The 26,061-nt window shown below is 44.8% G+C and overlaps 1 protein-coding gene across 1 annotated transcript in view; it reads left to right on the top strand.

The window, feature by feature from the left end:
* LOC104934388 (tripartite motif-containing protein 35) overlaps nt 1-25,239 on the top strand; it is a 37,060-nt gene extending 11,821 nt beyond the window's left edge. The window contains exons 3-4 of the mRNA XM_019255309.2: nt 24,057-24,067; nt 24,201-25,239. Of these exons, the coding sequence (XP_019110854.2) occupies nt 24,057-24,067; nt 24,201-25,223 (1,034 nt within the window). The 3' untranslated portion in view covers nt 25,224-25,239. The remainder of the gene's footprint in view (nt 1-24,056; nt 24,068-24,200) is intronic.
* Nucleotides 25,240-26,061: the final 822 nt, after the last annotated feature.

Genomic DNA, 26,061 nt, shown 5'->3' with positions numbered 1-26,061 from the left:
GTGTTCACTGTTAGACTGGACACTGCCGGTTCAGAGGTTCTGTCGCCGTGTTCACTGTTAGACCGGACACTGCCGGTTCAGAGGTTCTGTCGCCGTGTTCACTGTTAGACTGGACACTGCTGGTTCAGAGGTTCTGTCGCTGTGTTCACTGTTAGACTGGACACTGCTGGTTCAGAGGTTCTGTCGCTGTGTTCACTGTTAGACTGGACACTGCTGGTTCAGAGGTTGGGTTCAGTGTGTTTTCACAGGAAAGACATAAAAAATGAGGAAGTAAACTGAATTGTGCTTCCTGTCTCCTGGCGTCTCTAATGTCCTGTCCTCTCTGTGAGCTCTCATGATCTTCCTCTCTAATAACGCGTCTGTCTGTCTCTCAGGCAGGACACTGTCACCTATAATTATAACTGAATTATCATCACAATCAAACGCTCCATTATCACTGTTATGACTTTGCCCTCTTAATTTCTCTCTCTCTCCTTCTCCACACTTCTCCTCACGTCGCATTCCCGCCCTCTCCCAGCTATTATCTCGTGGCGGGAAAGATGGACGGATACAGAGATGAGGGGAGGAGGAGGAGGAGAGGAACAGAGATCGTGTCCTTGCCTGGCAGACTGTGGCAGTAATGAATGTATGTGATTCCACGGCACTCGGCACTCCTGGCATTTTAATTGAATTTTTTATTTCTGTACTTCAACAAGGCTGGAGGGACGAGGATGAGTCAGTGTGTGTGTGTGTGTGTGTGTGTGTGTGTGTGTGTGTGTGCCAGAAATATAGTTAAGTCTGAAGTTTGTAGAGGAGTGACAGATGAGTCAGTGTGTGTTTGTCTACTGTACACGACTCCCTGTTGTGGTTTGTCCAACTGATTGTCTCCATGACGTCCCCGCAGACTGTCTAAAACCTGGACGTAGTCTCCGTGACGATGAACAGGTACGCTGCTTTTTTAGTTGTTTCTTTGTTCGATCTGGAGACAATGAACGGTTTTTGGTTTTACGGGTTCCTGCATGTTAATGTATCTTAACTTAGAAACACATCAGTGTGTGTGTGTGTGTGTGTGTGTGTGTGTGTGTGTGTGTGAAATAAAGTTTTGTGGTGGTGAGCACAAACGTGATAAACAGAGTGTGTTATTTCTTTAGTATGTTTATATGCAGGCTGACACAGAAGTTAGAAACCCTGCGTCGAGCTCGTGTTTGCTGCATGTTTCCTCAGTTCAAATAACGAGGAGGAGAAAAGAAAAAGATTTAAAGAAGCAAAGAGAACAAAGTAAAGGATGAACGAAGAATCCCCAGAGACAAGACAGCGCTCTCTGTGCAGACAGTTATCACTGCTGAAGCATCTGTGCGTCATGAAGCTGCTTTCATCCACATCAGGATGTGAAGGACGTCACTCACAGAACGTCTTCATCGTCTGTCCACACACAGCTTTAATGTTCTGGTTCAGTCTCAGCACCGTCATCATGTTTAATGAGAAAACACTGTAACAACGTTTACAGGAACCAGAGGCGTCACTAGGGTTTTAGGATGGGGGGGCTTAGCCCCAAAGAGATGCACAGGATGTGAGCCAACGTAACGAAGACTGAGAAATGATTTATTAATTAATAGTACTTATTTATTACTATTATATTTATGTATACAGTGGTCCCTCGTTTATCGCGGGGGATACGTTCTAAAAATAACCCGCAATAAACGAAATCCGCGAAGTAAGTTTTACAATTATTATACATGTTTTAAGGCCGTAAAACCCCTAACCACACACTTTTATACACCTTTTTACACGCATTTTGTACAGTACTTCCTTAATCAGGACGCAGTGCGGTTCTCCCTTAGCCAATTTAGGACGCAGAACACAATGCGCGTTCATACTGTACAGTACGCTGTAAAATAAAAGCATGCAAAATTACACTGATAAAAATCCGCGAAACAGCGAGTCCGCGAAAAGTGAACCGCGATATAGCGAGGGACGACTGTATATATATACAGTGTATGTGTGTGTGTAGTGTGTATATATATTTACCTTGGCTTTCTCCACTCTCTAATCATTACTGTCACCTTACACGTCACAGCAGAAATAAACATGTTTGCAGCCTGGTTTGGTTTTTGACCCTGTTAGCGTTTCCTCACAGCGGCTCTCATGGCGTCTGTGAACAGTGTTCTTGAACTCAGAGAGCAGATGCATCCATGATGGTGTGAAGATGAAGGTACCTGCAGGAGAAGTGAAGGAGGAGTGTTTGCAGAGCTTTATTTCCTGCCTGCTTCGGGACTCATTGGATCAGAATTGCACTCAGGTGAAATTTACAGTGTGCTGATTCTCAGACCCCGCAGACTTCTCAGCATCAAGTCAAATTATGAAACTGAACTGCATCTCCTGCTGGGAAATCTCGTGCCCTCAAAGCGCCGTGTTAACAGTGTGTTGAGACCGATTGTGCTTCATCTGCATCTGCAGCAGTGTTTGAATCCCACCGCACTTATGTTCATTAAGCTTCATCACACTTCACCAACGTGAGGATCCACTGACAACACAGACAGCTCACAGACGAACACACTCACAACCACAAGACGTTTCATCCCACAAAACAAAATACTGTTCTGTGGAAATGAGCGGTTTCTCCATGATGTTGATAGACAGTGTAGCTGCTGTATATAACAGTCATTTCAGTGGCACAGGCCTGTACGTGCTCAGTAGATCAACTTCTGCCTTTGACCATGAGCTCTCACTCACTTCGCGCCTCGTGTCTGATCCGTCCATCGCAATCTTCTGCAACTCTGTCGAGACGTTGACTTCGTCTGAGTTTAACCTTGAGCTGCTGCAGCCTTTACATGACCCTCATCTGACACCATTAAACTCAGACTGCCGCCCAGCTCAGTGTTACTCAAATGTTACACCAACGTTACAGGTCCGACCTTTTCAGATCGCTCCTGTGACTTTTATGTGAAAGTGACTCAGGCGCTGATTTCGACCTGAGATCAGGAGATAAAAAAACGCCTCCACATTTATGAAACTATATATAACTGTGTGTGTGTGTGTGTGTGTGTGTGTGTGTGTGTGTGTGTAGGTGTGTAAAGACGTTTTCCTGCTTGAAGCAGACGTGATATGAAAGCACGCTGACGACAGGTGGGCACTTTGGTGAAACCTTGTTGCTGTGTTTTGATTGGTGCTCTGTCCTGACGAGGTTCACCTGGTGCCTCGTTATCCTCCCAGGTGTGTTTCCTTCGTCTCGGCTGTCAGTTGGTCTCAGTGTTGGACAGACTGATGCTTGATGTGGATTTAGTCTTCCTGGTTTGGACTCTTACCTGCCTCCCCATCCTGTAAGTCATTTGGGTCGTCCTGCTGTTTCCCTGTTTAATCAGTCGTGATAATAATCACTTCAACATCTCGTATAAATCAGTGTTTTGTGATTTGTTGTCTCCAGTGTCAGAGTGTAATCCCACTGTGTAACTATGTTCAGCTGTACTTGAGTATTTGTTCTGATTACATTACTTCTGATCAAAAACTAGCGAGTCAGAGTCACAGTTCTGTCACGACACGGCGCCTGAAGACCTGAAAAAAACATTTATTTAAAAAAAGTGCAACAGGTTATTTGGTTATTTCTAATTTTCTATAAAATAAGAGTCTGAAAGTGGAGATCTCATATTTGTTTTTAAGTCACATCTTATAACGAGCAGTTCGGTGAAAAGTGACATTGACCTCTTATATTTTTTATTATTATTTTACATAATCATTTATTTATATCTTTAAAAAACTGAATATTGTAATAAAAATATTTTAATAAAAAAACTGAATAATGCATACATCATTTCTTATTAATATTGTAACACATTAGCCTGATGAGCAGGAATACATTTAAATAAACAGATTTACATGAAGCATGAAATAATGATAAATATTATACTAAATGTTCAGGCTCTTTATATGATCTGTTAATGTGTCCACAGGCTGGGTATGAACGCTGCTCTTGCTCACATATATTCTGTATTTTATATGTGAGAATATGAAAAGTGAGTTTGGATGCTCGTCACCTTCAGACTGGAACAAAAGTTCTAAAACTTCATGATCTCTCTGAATCCATCCAGACCTGGAGATGTTTGAACTGATACTGTTGGACTCGTGTTTTCATACCGTCTCTTTTGTTTTGATCTATTTTACTTGTTCTCAGTTTGTTCTGCCAGAAAAAAAAAACAACTTTTAATCTCCAAAGGAAAATTTCAGTTTTAGTCATAAACCAGTTTCTTATGATGATAGCAGCTAATGTAGCTGAATGCTAACATCAACGAAAGTTATGAACTTTATCACATTTGATTTTTCTCTCCAAGTTAGCTCACTGCTAACATAGCTCACTGCTAACATAGCTCACTGCTAACATTAGCTCCCTGCTAACATTAGCTCACTGCTAACATTAGCTCACTGTTAACATTAGCTCACTATTAACATAGCTCACTGTTAACATTAGCTCACTGTTAACATTAGCTCACTGCTAACATTAGCTCACTGCTAACATTAGCTCACTGCTAACATAGCTAACTGTTAACATTAGCTCACTGTTAACATTAGCTCACTGCTAACATTAGCTCACTGCTAACATTAGCTCACTGCTAACATTAGCTCACTGTTAACATTAGCTCACTGTTAACATTAGCTCACTGCTAACATTAGCTCACTGTTAACATTAGCTCACTGCTAACTTAGCTCACTGTAACAAGAGCTCAACTGCTAACCTTAGCTCACTGTAAACCATTAGCACCACTGCTTTAACATTAGGCTCACTGCTAACATTAGCTCACTGTTAACATAGTACTTTCACTGCTAACATTAGCTCCACTGCCAACATTAGTCACTGCTAACATAGCTCACGCGAACATTAGCTAATGCTAACATTAGCTCACTGTTAACATTAACTCACTGTTAACATAGCTAACTGCTAACATTAGCTAACTGCTAACATGCTCACTCTATAACATTAGCTAACTGCTAACATAGCTAACTGCTAACATTAGCTCACTGCTAACATTAGCTCACGGCTAACATTAGCTCACTGTTAACATTAGCTCACTGCTAACATTAGCTCACTGTTAACATTAGCTCACTGCTAACATTAGCTCACGGCTAACATTAGCTCACGGCTAACATTAGCTCACGGTTAACATTAGCTCACAGCTAACATAGCTAACTGCTAACATTAGCTTCCATTACTTGATGGAAACACTGATCAGTAGTGAAGCGCTAACTGTGGTTGGCTCGGTCAGTCGTGTAGCTAACTGAACTGACTCAGCCCGGGATGCCAGGAGCCAAACCTAGCAAGAAAACCAGCTGATAGGCGTGTGTTCACTGTTTGACTGGACACGCTGGTTCAGAGGTTCTGTCGCTGTGTTCACTGTTAGACTGGACACTGCCGGTTCAGAGGTTCTGTCGCTGTGTTCAATGTTGACTGGACACTGCCGGTTTCAGAGGTTCTGTCGCTGTGTTCACTGTTAGACTGGCACTGCTGGTTCAGAAGTTCTGTTGCTGTGTTCACTGTTAGACTGGACACTGCCGGTTCAGAAGTTCTGTCGCTGTGTTCACTGTTAGACTGGACACTGCCGGTTCAGAAGTTCTGTCGCTGTGTTCACTGTTAGACTGGACTCTGCTGGTTCCGGTTCTGTCGCTGTGTTCCCTGTTAGACTGGACACTGCTGGTTCAGAGGTTCTGTCGCTGTGTTCACTGTTAGACTGGACACTGCTGGTTCAGAGTTCTGCCGCTGTGTTCACTGTTAGCTGGACTCTGCGGTTCAGAGGTTCTCGCTGTGTTCACTGTTAGACTGGGACACTGCCGGTTCAGGGTTCTGTCGCTGTGTTCACTGTTAGATGGACACTGTCGGTTCAGAGGTTCTGTCGCTGTGTTCACTGTTAGACTGCACCTGTCGGTTCAGAGGTTCTGTCGCTGTGTTCACTGTTAGACTGGCACTGCCGGTTCAGAGGTTCTGTCGCTGTGTTTCACTGTTAGACTGGACATGCCGGTTCAGAGGTTCTGTCGCTGTGTTCACTGTTAGACTGGACACTGCCGGTTCAGAGGTTCTGTCGCTGTGTTCACTGTTAGACTGGACACTGCTGGTTCAGAAGTTCTGTTGCTGTGTTCACTGTTAGACTGGACACTGCCGGTTCAGAAGTTCTGTCGCTGTGTTCACTGTTAGACTGGACACTGCCGGTTCGAAGTTCTGTCGCTGTGTTCACTGTTAGACTGGACTCTGCTGGTTCAGAGGTTCTGTCGCTGTGTTCCCTGTAGACTGGACACTGCTGGTTCAGAGGTTCTGTCGCTGTGTTCACTGTTAGACTGGACACTGCTGGTTCAGAGGTTCTGTCGCTGTGTTCACGTTAGACTGGGACTCTGCCGGTTCAGGGTTCTGTCGCTGTGTTCACTGTTAGACTGGACCACTGCCGGTTCAGAGGTTCTGTCGCTGTGTTCACTGTTAGACTGGACACTGTCGGTTCAGAGGTTCTGTCGCTGTGTTCACTGTTAGACTGGACACTGTCGGTTCAGAGGTTCTGTCGCTGTGTTCACTTTAGACTGGGCACTGCCGGTTCAGAGGTTCTGTCGCTGTTTCACTGTTAGGCTGGGACACTGCCGGTTCAGAGGTTCTGTCGCTGTGTTCACTGTTAGATGGACACTGCCGGTTCAGGGTTCTGTCGCTGTGTTCACTGTTAGACTGGACACTGCTGGTTCAGAAGTTCTGTCGCTGTGTTCACTGTTAGACTGGACACTGCCGGTTCAGAAGTTCTGTCGCTGTGTTCACTGTTAGACTGGACACTGCCGGTTCAGAAGTTCTGTCGCTGTGTTCACTGTTAGACTGGACTCTGCTGGTTCAGAGGTTCTGTCGCTGTGTTCCCTGTTAGACTGGACACTGCTGGTTCAGAGGTTCTGTCGCTGTGTTCACTGTTAGACTGGACACTGCTGGTTCAGAGGTTCTGTCGCTGTGTTCACTGTTAGACTGGACTCTGCCGGTTCAGAGGTTCTGTGCTGTGTGTTCACTGTTGACTGGACACTGCCGGTTCAGAGGTTCTGTCGCTGTGTTCACTGTTAGACTGGACACTGTCGGTTCAGAGGTTCTGTCGCTGTGTTCACTGTTAGACTGGACACTGTCGGTTCAGAGGTTCTGTCGCTGTGTCACTGTTAGACTGGACACTGCGGTTCAGAGGTTCTGTCGCTGTGTTCACTGTTAGACTGGACACTGCCGGTTCAGAGGTTCTGTCGCTGTGTTCACTGTTAGACTGGACACTGCCGGTTCAGAGGTTCTGTCGCTGTGTTCACTGTTAGACTGGACACTGCCGGTTCGAGTTCTGTCGCTGTGTTCACTTAGACTGGACCCTGCCGTTCAGAAGTTCTGTCGCTGTGTTCACTGTTAGACTGGACACTGCCGGTTCAGAAGTTCTGTCGCTGTGTTCACTGTTGACTGGACTTGCTGGTTCAGGTTCTGTCGCTGTGTTCCTGTTAGACTGGACACTGCCGGTTCAGAAGTTCTGTCGCTGTGTTCACTGTTAGACTGGACACTGCTGGTTCAGAGGTTCTGTCGCTGTGTTCACTGTTAGACTGGACTCTGCTGGTTCAGAGGTTCTGTCGCTGTGTTCACTGTTAGACTGGACACTGCCGGTTCAGAGGTTCTGTCGCTGTGTTCACTGTTAGACTGGACACTGCCGGTTCAGAGGTTCTGTCGCTGTGTTCACTGTTAGACGGACACTGCGGTTCAGGGTTCTGTCGCTGTGTTCACTGTTAGACTGGACACTGCCGGTTCAGAGGTTCTGTCGCTGTGTTCACTGTTAGACTGGACACTGCTGGTTCAGAGGTTACTGTAAAATGTGGCTAATTATCTACTGTCCTCATAATCAGGCACTGAATCATCACTCTTCAGTGGACAGTGACGTCCCTGTAAACCTGCAATGAACTGGTTTGGGATTTTAGTAGATAAACCTTTAAGTGTGTGTGTTTACATGTACATATTATATCTTTGTATTAATACCACGTGTGTGTGTGTGTGTGTGTGTGTGTGTGTGTGTTTGTGTGTGTGTGTGTGTGTGTGAGCTTACAGACCAGCTGCAGTAACAAAAAACCCTAAACACAAGCAGGAACTCGCTGGCTCTGCACTCGACTGTCGCCATAGCAACCTGGGTTAAGGTGAATCTCATTGTTGCCGCGGTAATGATTTGAATGGCTCAGAGGGTCATGCCTGCGCTGTATCCATCAGGGAATATGGGACTATTGATGTTTACACGCAGTAATAGATCTTGGATTGTTATCTCGGTGGCAGGAGACCAACGGGCTCAAGAGTTAAAAGAAGAATTTAAATGGGAAAAGTTTGGACTGTCCACCTGTGTACGAAATGAGGACTGTGAGACACAACCCCATGTTCTCCATGACGTCCCTGCAGACTGTCTAAAACCTGGACGTAGTCTCTGAGACGTCCCCGCAGACTGTCTAAAACCTGGACGTAGTCTCCGTGACGTCCCCGCAGACTGTCTAAAACCTGGACGTAGTCTCCGTGACGTCCCCTCAACTGTCTAAAACCTGGATGTAGTCTCCGTGACGTCCCCGCAGACTGTCTAAAACCTGGACGTAGTCCTCTGTACGTCCCCGCAGACTGTCTAAAACCTGGACGTAGTCTCTGAGACGTCCCCGCAGACTGTCTAAAACCTGGATGGTCTCCGTGACGTCCCCGCAGACTGTCTAAAACCTGGACGTAGTCTCTGTGACGTCCCCGCAGACTGCCTGACTGACTTCTGGAGACAGCCTCAAGTGGACGTTTGAGGAACTGCAGTTTGTGGCTTCATTCACCGACATGGAGGTTGATGGTTGGTTGTCACGTGAAGTTGAACTAACTCATTGATTGGACAGTTGTGTTGGGTCGTCCTGCATCGTCATGGATGTAAAGAAGTTTTCAGTTGTTTTTCTGTCAGTGTTTCTGAATTATTGTCCTTTTTGAAAAACCTTTCACAGTGAAGACGATCCTCTGCTGTCGAGGAGCACTCAGGTCTGTCAGGCGATGAACAAAAAACGTGAGAGGGAAATTAGAAGACAAACGAGCTGCTCATCATCGCCTCATGTTTGTCGACTTTAGTGGAAAGAGGTCAATAATGACCGAAAATAATAATGGAGAGAGTGAATAAGGGGTTGATCTGACTGGATGAATGGATGACGGACACATCACATCTCAGGACTCATCTTTTATTTAAGCTGGCTGCCACTGAGAGAGAAGTACAAGAGCAGGAGAGACGAGGAGAGATTTAAGAAATAAGGAAATGAGGCAGAAAGAAGGAAAAATGAAAGAAGAAGAAGAATCTGACACAGAGGCAGCTGCTTCCCACCGAACAAACAGTTTGTGTCAGCAGGAACTTCACACGGCTCTGATGTGGCTGAGGGAAGCAGAATGAGACTGAAGGACTGAGACTAAAGATCAGAGCGCTCACAGCGTACTGCTGTGTTCACTGTTAGACTGGACACTGCTGGTTCAGAGGTTCTGTCACTGTGTTCACTGTTAGACTGGACACTGCCGGTTCAGAGGTTCTGTCGCTGTGTTCACTGTTAGACTGGACACTGCCGGTTCAGAGGTTCTGTCGCTGTGTTCGCTGTTAGACTGGACACTGCTGGTTCAGAGGTTCTGTCGCTGTGTTCACTGTTAGACTGGACACTGCCGGTTCAGAGGTTCTGTTGCTGTGTTCACTGTTAGACTGACACTGCTGGTTCAGAGGTTCTGTGCTGTGTTCACTGTTAGACTGGACCACTGCTGGTTCAGGGTTCTGTTGCTGTGTTCACTGTTAGAGGACACTGCCGGTTCAGCGGTTCTGTTTACTGTGTTCACTGTTAGACTGGACACTGCCGGTTCAGAGATTCTGTTGCTGTGTTCACTGTTAGACTGGACTCTGCTGGTTCAGAGGTTCTGTTGCTGTAGTCACTGTTAGACTGGACACTGCCGGTTCAGAGGTTCTGTTCGGTCCAGCCGTGTTCACTGGAAGCTAGACTCTGAGGTTTTGCTCTGTGTTGTGTTTCGTTGTTACTGCAGATACAAACCTTCTGTCACAGGTGAGATCGTGCCACCTGCAGGATGTACTGCACACACTGAGATCTGTCAAACAGAAGACAGGAGATATTTTTAGGTCTGAGGCAGAAAGCAACACTTTAATTAGAGAAGTCACACTGCTGCCCTCTGATTACACCTGACTACACAACAACAAGCTGCTATCTGATTTATACCTGACAAGACACATCAAACAGGAAGTAGAGTTCAGTTTCCCCTGTAGTAGAAATCAGTAGATGTTTACTGAAGGAAAAACTTGAGCTTTGTATCTTTCAGGAGTCGTGTCTTTATCAGATTTATTTGTGTGAGTCGCGATTCATCCAGATCTTTAACCCGGATCTTTTAACTGACAGTGGACAAACAGTGGACTGCCCTCCTCATATAACAGCTTCAAATCTGAGTTTATTCAGCCTATTTGTAGTCTAAGACAGGCGGGCTTGTGTTTCACTGGTAGAATTTATACTGTATGCTCATGGACAAATGACTCAGATGACTCGTAAGATCTGGATCTGTTTAGTGATTGACTCAGAAAGATTCAAGTCCCTAAAAGGATCAGAGTTTGACATCTCTCGTGTGACCCGTCATAACGTGCAGGGATGAATCTAATCTGTCTGTCTGTGAAGCGACATGATTGTTGTAAACAAAGCATACGTTCTTCATCTCCTCGTCTTCAGTGTGTTTCCTGTTTCCTCAAATAAAGTGCAAATCATTCATGAAAAGCAAATCAACAAAAGGCTGTTTGAAAACTGCGTAATGTATGCAGGCATGCACCCCGAGTCGAGTCCAAATTTCCTCGCTGCAGCACTTCCAGTCTCTCTCAGAGGAAACATGAAGGGAAACACAGGGAATATTCCCCCTTCACGGAAACCGACACACTCATTCCAGCTCGAGAACCCGAGAGTCAAGAAGTCACATTGTGCAGAAATAAATAAAACATATGAGTCTGCAAATATAAAGAGGGCAATCACTGGTTTCCAGCTGGTGCGCTGGTCTGGCAGAAAACAGTGCGGGTCCAATCCAGATGGTAAATTTCCACACTGGGATCAATGCAGTGAAGTCAGAGACGGAAACTTTAAGATTGGATCACTGGAGTGTGATGAGATAGATGTTGTGTAAGTACTTATATTTAATGCATTGACAGAAAATCATTCCCTACAAAGAATTAGTCATTTGTCTGAAACATGGACAGTGTGAGGTAAACTCAAATAGACCCTTTCACAATAAAACCCCGTGCTCATTTACTTTCAAAGAGCCAGACGGCGTAATGAGGCAGGGTACACCGGCATCATTGGACTTCTTTCAGGAGTGCTGGACTGCTTAACGAGGGAGAAGAGGATGAAGTTCAACATGGTGCAAAAGAAAAGAATGTAACAGAAGAGCTGCAAGCCTGCTTTACTTTGTTAAAGCCTCAGTCAAACAGGAAGTAGGGTTCAGAGCTTCCTGTTAATGGTTTAGCATTGTTTAATGCATGTGTACAAAAACTCAAACGTTACATAAAAACGTGCACGTTGTGTTACGCACAATGTGTCGCATTATTCTGCATTTGCTCACAAGCCTCCAAATTGAGAAGCAAAAGCTCTGCCAGATATTCTTTAACAATGGACTCGGGCTGAGAGCCAGCCTCCTAAAATAGGTCTTACACAATAACCCCCATCCCATTCGCTTCAAAGAGCCAGACAGTGTAATGAGGAGACCGAATTTCCTTCAATAGAGCCGGAGTGGAAGTCCTGAGAGAGACAGAGTTCCACATGATGAAACAAATCCTCCAAAATAAAGGAGACAGCAAACCTGAAGGAAAGAAGCTCGCCGATTGATTTTTATGGTTGATGCGTTTGGATGTAATGGCAGTGAAACGCAGCTCGCATGTCTCCGTGCTCACAGTAAATAACATCGCTGAATTGTCTCAAAGGATAAAAAGTATTGTTTGTGTAACACGTGAACAGCTGACGGACACGTGGTTGGAATAGTTCACTGATGGATGTACGCAAACCAATGTTGGACCGTCCAGGAGGTTGTTGCAGTCAGAATTTTACTGTTATTAAAAAAAAAGTTTAACTTTTACGGTCGACAACTTTGCAACTTTGCTAACAGCCAATCATCAGCCAGGTCCCCAGCAGCCAATCATCATCCAGGTCCCCAGCAGCCAATCATCATCCAGGTCCCCAGCAGCCAATCATCATCCAGGTCCCCAGCAGCCAATCATCATCCAGGTCCCCAGCAGCCAATCATCATCCAGGTCCCCAGCAGCCAATCATCATCCAGGTCCCCAGCAGCCAATCATCATCCAGGTCCCCAGCAGCCAATCATCATCCAGGTCCCCAGCAGCCAATCATCATCCAGGTCCCCAGCAGCCAATCATCATCCAGGTCCCCAGCAGCCAATCATCATCCAGGTCCCCAGCAGCCAATCATCATCCAGGTCCCCAGCAGCCAATCATCATCCAGGTCCCCAGCAGCCAATCATCATCCAGGTCCCCAGCAGCCAATCATCATCCAGGTCCCCAGCAGCCAATCATCATCCAGGTCCCCAGCAGCCAATCATCATCCAGGTCCCCAGCAGCCAATCATCATCCAGGTCCCCAGCAGCCAATCATCATCCAGGTCCCCAGCAGCCAATCATCATCCAGGTCCCCAGCAGCCAATCATCATCCAGGTCCCCAGCAGCCAATCATCATCCAGGTCCCCAGCAGCCAATCATCATCCAGGTCCCCAGCAGCCAATCATCATCCAGGTCCCCAGCAGCCAATCATCACCCAGGTCCCCAGCAGCAGCTGATCTCACTGCCTAGTCCAGCAGCAGTCAGCCCAGCTCGGCGTCTGTCTTTCAGCCTTTTATTTCACCAAGCTCTCACCAACCACTAAAAGTCAGTCCCACATTTACTCTTGTCCGGCGGCTTCTTGCTCGCTCACTCTCTCCTTTTCTCTTCTTAGCTTCCTCCGTCAGCGTCCTCTTCACTCTCTTCTCCTCTGCCATCATGTCCATAGAAGCTGCTGAGCCTGGAAACCTCCTCTTCTTCTTCTTCTTCTTCTTCTTCTTCTTCTTCTTGTCGTGGTCCTAACATCCTGTGGTACAAACACTCACACTGTCTGAGCTCACAGTCCAGCTAACAAACTGAGCTAACAGCAGCTACATTTTAATTCACTGTCAACAAACTGAGCTAACAGCAGCTACATTTTAATTCACTGTCCATCAGGACAGAAAAAGAATAAATTCCTTTTGAAATCAGACTGGTTATGTTTTGCTAGAATAAGATGCCGTGGTTCTGAGTCCTTAAACCTTGATGGTCCATTAAGAGGTCCTGTCTGTGTTTCTGTGACATTCATGCTATCACTGCCGCTCCATCTGCCAGCAGACAGAGCTTCTCCATCCTGTCGTACCTCTGCATCACTGTGGCTCATTAATCATTGCCAGCGGTCCGACACACAGACCTGAAATTTCCATAATATAATCGTCCAGCTATTGTCTCCAAGAAGCAGAGAGGGGAGGACTCTGACCACGGCCTCCCATCGGGCTGATAAACACACGGAGAAAAGTCCAGTTTCAGGAGGAGGATCTGCCGCTCCGCATCTCAGGAGCTTTGGGGTTTTTGTCCCTGTAACTATGGCAACATCACAGTGCCCTTTGATTGGTGTAGCTCGCTGTAAATTCAGAAAACAGCCTCTTCTCTCTCAGAACAACGACGACCTTTCTTTTGGTCTGCTGGGATTCATGTTTGCTGTTTGCTGGGACTCTGTGTGTGCCTTGTTAGGGAGGAGTATTGTATTTGGCTTTGCCGCTCTGTGAATATTATTGGCTGCATTTGAACAGCGAGCGCCCAGAGCTGGAAGCTTCCTGTGCTCCTCCGTTAACCCTCAGTCCGTCCCGGCATGTGAACATATTTCTGACTTTATTCAGGCCAACAGGAAAAATAAAGGCTGCTTCTTCTCTTAGCATCCATGCTACCAAACACATGACTGTCCTGTCAGAGGATCCTCTGACTTTGAATGTAGCGCCATCATCAGGTGGATGAAGTCAGCGCTTTCTTCCATCCATCACAGCCTCGTCCACGTGCAGACTCTCTCCCTCTCTGTACGATATCACCTGACTTCAGCGCCATGTTAAAACATCTCGGCACACGGCGTGTCCGTTACTGACGTAGATCTGCGGCGTCACAGTTTGAGGTTCAGCGTTACTGTTTCAGTGCTGCTCTCTGGTCCAGGACATTTGCTGTGTCCTGAAGAGAAGTCACACAGAGCAACAATTACTGTACGCTGTCAGGAAGAAGACGAGAGCGAACAAATGAAAAGCAGCAGTGCTAATTGACACCCTTAAACACATCACTGGTGGCGGAGGACGCCGTCTCTGCTGTACAGCGTCGTGCACAGAAATGAAGCTCGTCATTAAAGCCTTGTTTTGAACTGACACCTTGTTTTTGCTTATTATGTTGCTGCAAAATTGATAATTTGTCAGGGGCCCGGTATGGTTCCTGAATTTTGATTAAGCCGGCCTTAATGAGCTGTGACTGTTAATGAACCAGCTGCATGAACAAGTCTGACTTTCTTCCTGTTGATTATTTTCTGACTTGTTTTGTTGCTGAAGTTTCACATCACGCTGAGGCTACAGTTACCAACATGCAGTCTGCCTGCAGACCCAGTCTGCCTTAAACATGTGAAGCATGTGCCATCTTTCATTATTAGCATTCACGCTCTGTGACTCAAGCTCAGGGGACAAACATACGTGAGACACCTCGGCGAGACGCCACGTTGTGACGGGCGGAGGATGATTGATGCTGCCTCCACCTCCCTCAGGAGCTCCACGTGTTACTTTAACATAGTGTCTCATAATCTGAAGGATGAGAGGTTAACAGTTAGCGACACACGACATCCTGAAGTGACTCGTGAAGTCACTGAAACCGACTTCTTACTACGTACAAATGAATCTGCAGCCAGTTAGCATCAGAGCCCAGGTTTTAGACAGTCTGCGGGGACGTCTCAGAGACTATGTCCAGGTTTTAGACAGTCTGCGGAGACGTCACGGAGACTACGTCCAGGTTTAAGACAGTCTGCGGGACGTCACGGAGACTACGTCCAGGTTTTAGACAGTCTGCGGGGACGTCTCGGTGACTACGTCCAGGTTTTAGACAGTCTGCGGGGACGTCACAGAGACTACGTCCAGGTTTAAGACAGTCTGTGGGACGTCACTGAACTCTTAGGCGTCCTCGTCCTCACAGTAAATCATGTTTGATTTGCAGCAGCTGTTTGGTTCGTCATTCTTTGCTCAGACGTTGTTTCTGCCTGTAGCGACGCTTCAGTCTGTTCGCCTCTGTAAAGCTCTGCAGAGTTGGGTTGGGTTTTAATTCTGTGTGGGTTTGTCAAGCGACACATTAAATGTAGTTATTTGATGTTTATATGAGAATCAAACTAATACAGTTGTTGTTTTATACATGGTCACTGATTCGTGTCTCCCTCTGGGAACAACTTAAATGATTGCTTATTTCCACAGCAGATTATCTGGTGCATCCAAGTGTGCGGTTCCCGAATTATTGACCAACAAGCCAACAAGCCCCGGGGTCGAGACCCACATACGGACATCCGACCCGAGCAGGGACACGATCAGCACTTCTCCCGACCCGGAGCCCAAAGTTACATAGTGTGAGAACAGACGTACGAATGAAAGAGACACCGTTCAGCTGATCACAGGTCAGTGTGGGTCACCTGATCACAGGTGAGTGTGGGTCACCTGATCACAGGTGAGTGTGGGTCACCTGATCACGGTCACAGATGTCAGTTTAGTTTTAGAAAGTTTGGGCTGCCCGGCCTTTTTCTTGCGTCACGTATTTCTGATAATGACTTCTGGATTAGAGTTTATATAACCTGCACATGAATCCAGCATCAGCATCAGCAAACCTGATTATGAGCCTACACATGAAAATCAATTTTGATTTATTATGTCTGAGTTTGAAGTTTGTTTCCAGCCTCATATTCAAACATGTTTCATATTGTTCATTTAGACTGAAGCCCTGCATCTTCCTGATCAACAGAAATAATCAGGTTTGTTTGTACTTTGGCACAGATGTAGAATATCTGGAACAATAACTATGTTAATCTGAAATAAAATGTCTGGTCAAATAAAGGTTGAATGTTTTTTAAAAATCAAACTCCATAATAATTCAAGACATTCTGGTTCCCACCGACTTTCTTCTGACTGAAGAAACAGTAATTATTCCAATCCATTATATCAGCTGGACTTCCACTTGATTTTGCAGCTCCCATCTGTGACCATTTTCACGGCAACAATTAGCTTCCTCCCTAATTAACATTCAGCAGGTCCATCAGGGCTGCAGAGGGGGCCTCTGAAGCAGGAAGCAGATGGCTGCTGAGCCCACAATCATTTCCCATTGTCGGTACCATTGAGCTGGAGTTAGCCGAGGATGCTGGCTCCAGACCGGGTCGAGTGATGTCAGCGCCATGACGAGCTGATGTTGTGACGGAATGAGCCGGGAACAAGTTTGAATCTGCGTGAGGACGTTTTACATGTCCAGGTCCACGTAACGTGTCCTGACGTCCTCTGACTCAGCGTCTGTGCCATGTTTGTATGATGTTAACATGTAGCAACCACAATATCACCAGACTCCATCTGAGAGTTGGTGAATGACGAGAAACTTTATAAACTCAGTGTTCTCAATCAGTGTCATTAAATTCAACAATGACCAGAATCAGAGCCGGTGTCATGCCAGAACCAGAGCTGGGCTAGCGGGCTCTGTAACCAGGCTCATTAGCCTCTATGGAGATTATGGCCACTTGGACCAGTGGGAAGAAGAAGAGGAGGTGTTCCAGCCCAGCAGTCAGCAGCTACTATTGGTATTATTAATTAGTATTATTATACTGGGGAGAAGATCAGGATTTAAGATCTGCCGTCTCTCTCTCCGCTCAGACTCGACTCCGACTCGCTCTCGCAGCATCTCCGTCTTCCTCCGGGCCAAACGTAGCGAGCAGCCCTAACATTATGACATTAGGAATCAGTGTGGAGTAAATAAGAGCTGCGCTCAGTAGCTGAGGGTGGAGAAGTGGCTGTTTAAATACATTATTAAATGCACACGGCCCATTTCAGTTAATTGAAGGGCTCTGGGCTACGTCTCGCTCGGCGTGTGGATCACTTCCGCCATTGTCAGCGAGGACTGAAGCAATACTTTATGATTTATTATTTCCATTTATGCAGCAGATATTTTCTTACTTAATCTACCATATCTGCTGCCTAAAGCGTCCGTTTGAGAAGGCAGAGTTCAGAATGAGTCACGCGTCTTCTCGATCAAACGTACAGCTGGAAGACGAGCAGAAGAAAGCGAGACGGCATTATGATCGCTGCTTTGAGCAGCGTTACTGCAAAGGATGTGGAATAATTAGAATGATCTGCGTGTTTTAACACCAGGAGCAGATGGTGAGAGATCGGGGGGGAGGTCGAAGAAAATTAGCCAGCGAGGAGAAAACTGAAGTCAAAACTGTGCTGGTGGCTCGTATCAATGCAGAGCGCCTGCCATCGAAAGCATGAGCGCGTGAAATAAGATCCTGATCTTTGTATTGTAGATTCTGCACAGACAGAGGCTGTTCCCTGGAGGACAGTTCACCGAAGAGTCTTAATGTAGTCCTCAGTTTGTTCACCACAGTGAGCGTCAGAGCTGACACGTATTTATAGAGTTAACTGTCCTAATAACTTCCCTGAGGAGTGACTGCTGCAGAGATGTTCTGTGGTCGAGTCCTGGCATTAGGTCTGAGCTCTCACCTGTTCAGATATCTACCTCCAACAGTCTGAGGGACATTTGTTTGAGGACCTGTTAATCCACCTGAAGAAACGTTTTGTTTCTGAACCTAGTGGATATGAACAGGTGTGTGTGTGTGTGTGTGTGTGTGTGTGTGTGTGTGTGGTGAGAGAGACAGCGAGGATTACTGGAAGCCACAAATGAGACACCTGTTCTGTTCTGTTCAGCCCGGTGTGCTTTACTGTAGTCAGAGTGTTAATGAATCACTGCAGCTTCCAGCTGGGCTCAGGTACCTCAGGTCCAGTGGATCGCCTCCATCGCTGCTGTGTTTGCAGGAAGATGTACCTGAGTGTCGGCAGGTGGCCAAAAACAGCTGCTGCCGTGCAGGTTCTCTCCGGACTCGCTGTATGAGCGAGTGTCACCTGAGAGATCTGATGTGAACACTTAGAATTTGATGAGCTGTTCAGGGTCGTGTTTACCGCTCTGTTCATCAGTGACACACTGTCTGTGACTTCAGTGTGGTTTGACCTCGTCTGGATGAAATAACAAGGTTGTCCCTGAAAAAGACGTAGATGAAGATGTTGCTCCAAAACCTCAAAATATGTTTCAGCAACATGTGCAGGTTACCCATCATACCATCATGGATTCTGTCTGTTAAACTCTTTAGCCTGGAGGACACAGCGTCCATAATGTGGACTCATCAGACCACAGGACAGTTCTCCACTTCACTCAGTCCACCTTAAATGAGCTCGGTCCATCTTAAATGAGCTCAGTCCATCTTAAACGAGCTCAGTCCACCTTAAATGACCTCAGTCCATCTTCTGAAATGAGCTCAGTTCACCTTAAATGACCTGTCCACCTTAAATGAGCTCAGTCCACCTTAAATGACCTCAGTGCATCTTCTGAAATGAGTTTAGTCCACCTTAAATGAGCTCAGTCCATTTTAAATGAGCTCAGTCCACCTTAAATGAGCTCGGTCCACCTTAAATGAGCTCAGTCCACCTTAAATGAGCTCAGGCCCACTGAAGGCAGCAGTGGCAGCGTCACTTTCAACATTTAATAAGTTGTCTTTAATTTCAATAAAATAAACGTTTTGATGTTTTCTCATGGTCACATGGATTTGTGGATTCGTCACAGTTATGAAGTTTAGGTCACACTAATATCAGTCGATCTCTGGATATGAATTCAGCGTTGGCTGAATTGTTTTAAAATATTTTTACTGCAGTCAAACGTGAAAATGACGTTTGGTTCAGTGTGAGCAGTCAGTGATCGCTCCTGCAGTCATGTGTCAAACTGAAACACAAGCCCGCCTGTCTTAGACTGCAAATATAAACCCAGATTTAAGCTGTTATATGAGGAGGGCAGTCCACAGGCTGTAAGCAGTTCACAGTGTTTTTATTGAGCTGCATTATATTCAGTATTATATTCTCATAACTCAGTCAACTGTAAACACAGTGAATGACATCACAGAAATGTAACTCAAAATGCTCCTCTCTGTGTTTCGTCTGTATCAGCCTCTAAAGTTTATTAACACTTTGTGTTAAATCAAGTGCAGCCAATAAGAGCTTTATTATTAACGACATAATGCTGCAGTTGAAATGACGTTCATTCCGTCACGTTGTTTTCAGCCTCTGAGCTGCATCAGCTCCATAAAACGAGTGTTTGTGTTTTAATAAAGATTCTATCATCGTGTTTATCGCTGTATTTATCTTCTTACATTTGACTGGAGGAAGTCTTTTTAAAGAAACAACTCTGTGAAGTCCATCCGAGTCTGAATCAGCCTTGTTTCACTGTACGGAGAAAAAGATCCAGTCGACCCGGTTGAATCAGTGAATCATCTGAGTCTGCTGGATCGGCGAGCGATCCGCGGGTCTCCTGAGTCTTTTGGTTCTTTTGAGTCTTTTGGTTCTTTTGGTTCTTTTGGTTCTCGGGTGTTTTGGGCTCTGTATGGATTTACTCGATGGATCTGAATCTGAATCTGAATCCGGATCTGTGCTACTGAGTCTGAATCTGCTCTGCAGGAAGTTACGCTGACCCGTGGTCAGCTCATCTGAGTCCAGACACCTGAACTCATGCTAACAGTGGAAACGAGCATATTGTCAGGATAATAGTGAGACTTGTTGTAATGAGACTGTACAGGTTCAAAGGAGAGGAGTGAATTTTATTGTTTTAATCTGCATATGCGGCTGTTAGGACAGTAACGATCCGGGTTAATGGAGACTAGGACTCGTGAATCCAGAGTCAGTTAAAAGATCCGGATGAATCGTGACTCATACACTCATTCGCCATTAGTCATGTGTAGTTGTCGTGTTAATATGAACATGACAGTGGATCATCATGTGACCGCTCTGCAGGTAACCTGTCTAGTCACTGTAGGTCTGTTTGACACCATCTGTTGGTTCAGGGACTGTAAAACATGGAACACAGTTCAGGTCTGATTCATGTTTCACGCTGACTGATTATAAACGAACTGAGAGCTTTGAGTTTGTACGCAGCACTGAACCTGATGTGTTTATCGATCCGTTCTGGAGTCACAGCATGAAAATGATTGATTATGAGCATTATTAGTCCAGACTGCACTTGCACTATGTACTTCGTGTCACACGGCGGCCGTGTAAAACCAGTGAACAGAGATATTTTGAGGATTGTTAATGTGTGATTCGACTCAGACAGCTCCAGACATTTTTACGCCTGTTCACTTTCTGATTTATCAGGAAAAATCCTCATGTGCTGACATCAGCCTGGTATCTGCTGTATCAGCTACAGAACCGGGCTCAGCAGCCTCCCAGTGGTCCGGGCTGGGCTGAGACCAACAGGGAAAACAGTACCGAGGTCAGTGAGTGTTTCCTGATGGACAAAAAAGAGACATTAAGACAAACTGAATAAATACCACACATATAAACACAAACTGAATAAATACCACACATATAAACACTAAACTGAATAAATACCACACACATAAACAATAACTGAATAAATACCACACATATAAACACAAACTGAATAAATACCACACATATAAACACTAACTGAATAAATACCACACACAGTGTTTTTTTATTATTATTTAATTACATGCAGATTTCAAATTTCCATTTGGAAAAAAAACCAAAAATAATTCAACCCTCTTTCTTTTATGACTCTTATTTAGAGCCTGTTATTAGAACCCTTCTTCACATTGTTCTGATAACTGCTGACAGGTTCATGCAGAACATCAGTCTCCTGGAAAAACATGGAACAGGAACAAAACTTTTTTTGGCAGCCATCAAGAGACAAATCTTTGTCAGCTGGGAGCTCACACACTGACAGCAGCATGGGTGAGAGCATTCTGGGATGTCGGATCATGTCTCACTGTCAACAGCTGCAGAAAGATGGAGCTCATTTGCATGTAACAAACCTCAGACTAATTTATGAAATCCTCATCGGGGAGCAGGTCTCCATTCAGTGCTGACGGAGGAATGTTTCTGACGAACGCTTCATTTAATGTGACAACAATCTATTGTTTCAGCATGGCCATGCTTCTTCAAACATTTCATTCTTCTGCAGTAATTACCGATAACTGTAGCTTTTGTGTTAATAAGCCAGTAGGTTGTCTTTTATTAATGTGGACATTGGTCAACCTTAAGTCTGGCAGAGTTGTTGATTATTGATTATCTCTGTGTTCCAGAGGCAGAATATCAATGAAGCTGAAGCGTGCTCAGGCTGATTGAGAATACTGTAACTAACAACATGAAACTGTTCAGTCTGAATGAATGGACTCTTCAGTTATTACCCCACAATCAGAGCAATTAGGCCTTACAAGCAGTAAGCAATGTTTTTCTTTGTCTTGGGTCTTGCCTGTCAGGAAAGGTTGCCATATATTTCTCTATATTGATGTTTTTTATTTATTTGGCTTCATTTCATTTTAACTATTTTTTCAGCTCTTTTTACGGAAGTGTTTGAGTACAAGTCAGTCTATGGATTTATAGTCCTCCAGAACACCTCCAAAGGAAGCTGGCCAGGAGGATTCTGCGACTCTAAAATTGAGAGCTTTGCCTACTGGCTCAGCTCCCTCTGAACCACAATGATCTGGTACAATGTCCACAGTACTGAAAACGCAGCCACAGAAAAGTGACACAACTAGATGCCAAGAACAAACGTACAGCTGAGAAGCCACTATGAACACGACATGGTAGCAAGAGATAAAGACATAGATGCTAGCTTCAGACAGCCTTTTCTTTTTGTTTTGTGTTTTAAACACTGGCAGTAACAGCAGATGTGATCTCTGGAGAAAAAAATATGAATCTGTCCACTTTCCTGTTGGAGGCCCCAGTTACTTGACTCCACGAAGAGAAGGCTCCGACCTGAGAGTCATCACATCCAGCTGACCTTCAGATCATGCCTTCAGTCTGCTTTCAAAGTTTACCACATTCCCAGGGGTCCCGGGTTTACGTCATTACATTGACTCACATGAGTCTTGGGTAGTCCCATTTGGTGTGCAGACAGCACAGACGGGCAAGGAGTCAATAAACTATCTACCAGCAGGACTTGTTCTGAAGGGATGGATGGGTTAGCGCATAGAAAAATGGATTACAACAGTCAGAGCTTCAGTGTGATGCACATATATGCAGAGGGTTTCAGGTTCTGTTCGTGTCTTTTCTTTGGCTTGTTGTTCATTCTTTAAAGTTAGCATTTTGCAACAATTGGACCTTCCAAACAGTAGCTCCTTAGTGGAAGTATGTCCATGTTTCAGGCTGTCGAGATAATGAATAGACTATGACCGGTGCTTACTTTACCTGAGGGGAAAAACATACTTAAATGTTTTTGAGATGATTAGCAATTTAACTCTGTAGATTCCAGTTTCAAAATCATAGATATGCATGTAATATTTCTGGTTCTGGTTCTACAACACAAAGATCAGGACTTTATTTAATGTGTTCGATTCACTGGGAATGGTGTGGGATATGATGGGTTAAAGATTAACAACATATTTCCTTACATTTAGTCATTTAGCAGACGCTTTTATCCAAAGCGACTTACAGAGAAGGGAACAATCCAGGTATAGTGCAAAGAGAAAGTGTTAGTGCAACAATAAGTGCTGTGACAGTTCTTGAATGGGTAGCTTTCCCATGTCCAGTTGTTGGTATTTCATATTTAATCTCATCGATTTGTTGCTCAATGTTCTAATCAAAGCTGCTGGAATTTGAAGACATTTCATTTCCTACAAAAACATCTTCAGTCTTTGGATTTCCTGTTCGCTGTGTATGACCATGTGTTCCGTACAGGTGAAGGACTCGTTTGAGTCTCTGCTGTAACATTTTCTGTTTGGAAAAAGGCTTTAAAAAAGTCTTCTCTTCATGCAGCTCAGTCATTGTGTGCTTGTTAGAAGAGTCAGAGAGATGTCTCCCAGTGGTAATGATTTTTCTGCAACAGAGGAAGGATTTACCGGATCATCTATCCGATGAAAACAGCCAACAAAGAGCAGCAGGCTGATCTCTTCATGTTGTGGCATTAAAGTCTAACCTGCAAGCCTCTGCCGTTCATTCTCCGTCTGTCTCCCTTCTTTCCTCAAATCCCTTTTTTTCATACTTCATACTCTTCTTTTCAGTTTCCCATCATCATGTCTCTGTGGATCTGTATGTTTATTTACCGTCTTTCTCTTTATAATGAGTAGCAGAGCACCCTGTTGTCCTCTGTACAGTATATTGTCTCATAACATTTATCCATGTTCACTAAATAAAATAAAAAAACCTTCAATAACCGAATGAAACAAATTAATTAATAATCTTGTTTTTGCTCATTAACAAGGCAAGTGTTAATTACATTCTGTGTAATTAGAGCAGGACTCCTGTCTCCTGTTCTGATCACTCAGATTCTCACAGTCACAGTCAGCAGCGTCCTTGGGTAACAGTCCAGAACTTTACATCTTTATACGACATCACCTGACTTTAACGGCACATCAAAACATTACAGTGCATCCATAAATGACACTAGAGAAGAACCTACAGCGGTGACCAAATACTCCAGCTGTGTATTGAGTTGAAGATGGTGGTACTGGGGTCAGTTGTTGAAATTATTCTACTGGAAAGAGTTGGAATTGGGTTTTTGTGATCTCGGATAAGGGACGCTCTGCAGATGGCAATGTGGCCGTCCTTTGTTGATGATGTCCATGGCAATGCCGTTGAGTAGATGGCAATGTTTTTCTTGGACTATTTGTGACCCCAAAGAATGGCTGCAATGATAACTACAGTACATTCTGTGGTGAAGGTGAAGACCTGTACATGTTGTTTGTTTGTTTTTTGTGTCCGAATAGGCTTCCCAGTGGTCAGTAAATCAGATCAGGTCTTCATCATCACATCTGTGCGAAGCCGTCACTTTTAGATTCTAGAGTTTGACATGTAAAGAAAAAAAAAGTGCTGAATGAAAGTCAAAGTCAAAGCTTTCTAACAGCCACCAGGTCCTTGGTCCTTGTAACCTGGTGCTGAAGAACCTTTGTGAGGCCTTCTTGTTGGAGAGAGATCAGAGATCTTCAGAGGCTCTCTGCAGTCTGCACTCTGAGAGACTCAAACTCTTCTGTCTGGACCATCAACAGCCGGTGTGTGTCGTCTGCAGAGATTCAGAACAACACAGCGACCACAGATTCAGACCCATCGATGAAGCTGCACGACAACACAAGAAGAACCTTCAGGAAACTCTGGAGCCCTTAAAGGAGAAGTTAAAGGTTTTTGAAGAAGTTAAAGTGAAGTTTGATCAAACAGCAGAACACATGAAGGTCCAGGCCCGACGCACAGAGAGGCAGATTAAGGATCAGTTTAAGAAGCTTCACCAGTTTCTAGAAGAGGAAGAGGAGGCCAGGATGGCTGCACTGAGGGAGGAAGAGGAGCAGAAGAGTCAGATGATGGAGGAGAAGATGGAGGCTCTGAGCAGAGAGATAGCAGCTCTTTCAGACACCGTCAGAGCCACAGAGGACGAGCTGAGAGCTGAAGACGTCTCATTCCTGCACAACTACAAGGCTGCAGTGCAAAGAGTCCAGCAGCGCCCCCTGCTGGATGATCCACAGCTGCCCTCAGGAGCTCTGATAGACGAGGCCAAACACCTGGGCAACCTGACCTTCAACATCTGGAACAACATGAAGGACATGGTCTCCTACACTCCTGTGGTTCTGGATCCAAACACTGCTCATCCAAACCTGATCCTGTCTGAAGATCTGACCAGTGTGAGACGAGGAGAGAGACAGAAGCTTCCTGACAATCCAGAGAGGTTTGATGGTTCCTGCTCTGTTCTGGACTCTGAAGGATTTAACTCAGGGACTCACAGCTGGGATAGACAGAGGAAAACTGATACTACCACACACATACACACCTTCACACACACTTTGACTGACAAGAGGTTTCCATTCATTGACACTAATGATGTAGAGGAACTTCTAATAAAGGTGTTACCACTGAAGGTGTGTGTGACAGTGGAACAGAGCAGTTAGAGATCAAGAGGATCATTATATTCATGATGTTTATGTCTTAAAGGGAAAAGCTGATCCAAGTCCAAATCATAAAAATGTTTGAATCATTGTTCAGATTTTAAAGTTTGCACACATTCAAATTCATTTACTTACATCTATGAAATGTTTCCAACGTGTAAAATATGTTTTCAATGATTCAAAATACATCAACAGTTTTAATCTGATGGAATAAAGATGATTCTGTTTGTAAAAGAGTTTTCATTCAGTTTCAATCAGCTGAATTCTGCTGTTAAAAAAAGCCAACAAAAATTAAAGACAAATGAATTCAGAAAAAAAAAACAATAAGAAAAATTAAAGACAAATGAATTCAGAAAAAAAAAACAATAAGCAAAAAATAAAAACAATAGAAAAACTCAAATGTGTCCCGGAACGATGGAGCATGTCCATAAACCGAGGTAAGGATTCTACATGGTCAGATGTGGAGAAGGAGGTCGTCTGTGGAGCTCCCTCTCTCGATTCCAGCATCATTTCCTCTAGAAGGGTTCATTTGCAAAATGAAATCATGTTGGGATTAATATGAGTTTGTTCTGCAGAGAAATCTGACATCCAGATACTCCACAGTCTGCTCCACAGTGTTCATCCAGATACTCCACAGTCTGCTCCACAGCGCCTCCACAAAGCACCTTGACTGTAGAAATACCTTCAAGTGCAGTCCTTGAGGAAATGCACTGCACTCTTTGGCTTTCTGTGTCTCTCTGTAGGATTTATGAGTTTCTCATCATTTCCTCTGCCCTCACTCGCTCTCTGGATCTTTTTCACTTGTTCACTAATTCGCTCTGTCGCTCCTACTGTCTCAAGG

The sequence above is a fragment of the Larimichthys crocea genome, chromosome VI (genome assembly GCF_000972845.2).
Source record: "Larimichthys crocea isolate SSNF chromosome VI, L_crocea_2.0, whole genome shotgun sequence".
In the NCBI taxonomy this organism is placed as follows: Eukaryota; Metazoa; Chordata; class Actinopteri; family Sciaenidae; genus Larimichthys; species Larimichthys crocea.
The sequence above is the reverse complement of the archived record's forward strand: the minus strand, read 5'-3'. Positions and strand labels throughout refer to the sequence as shown.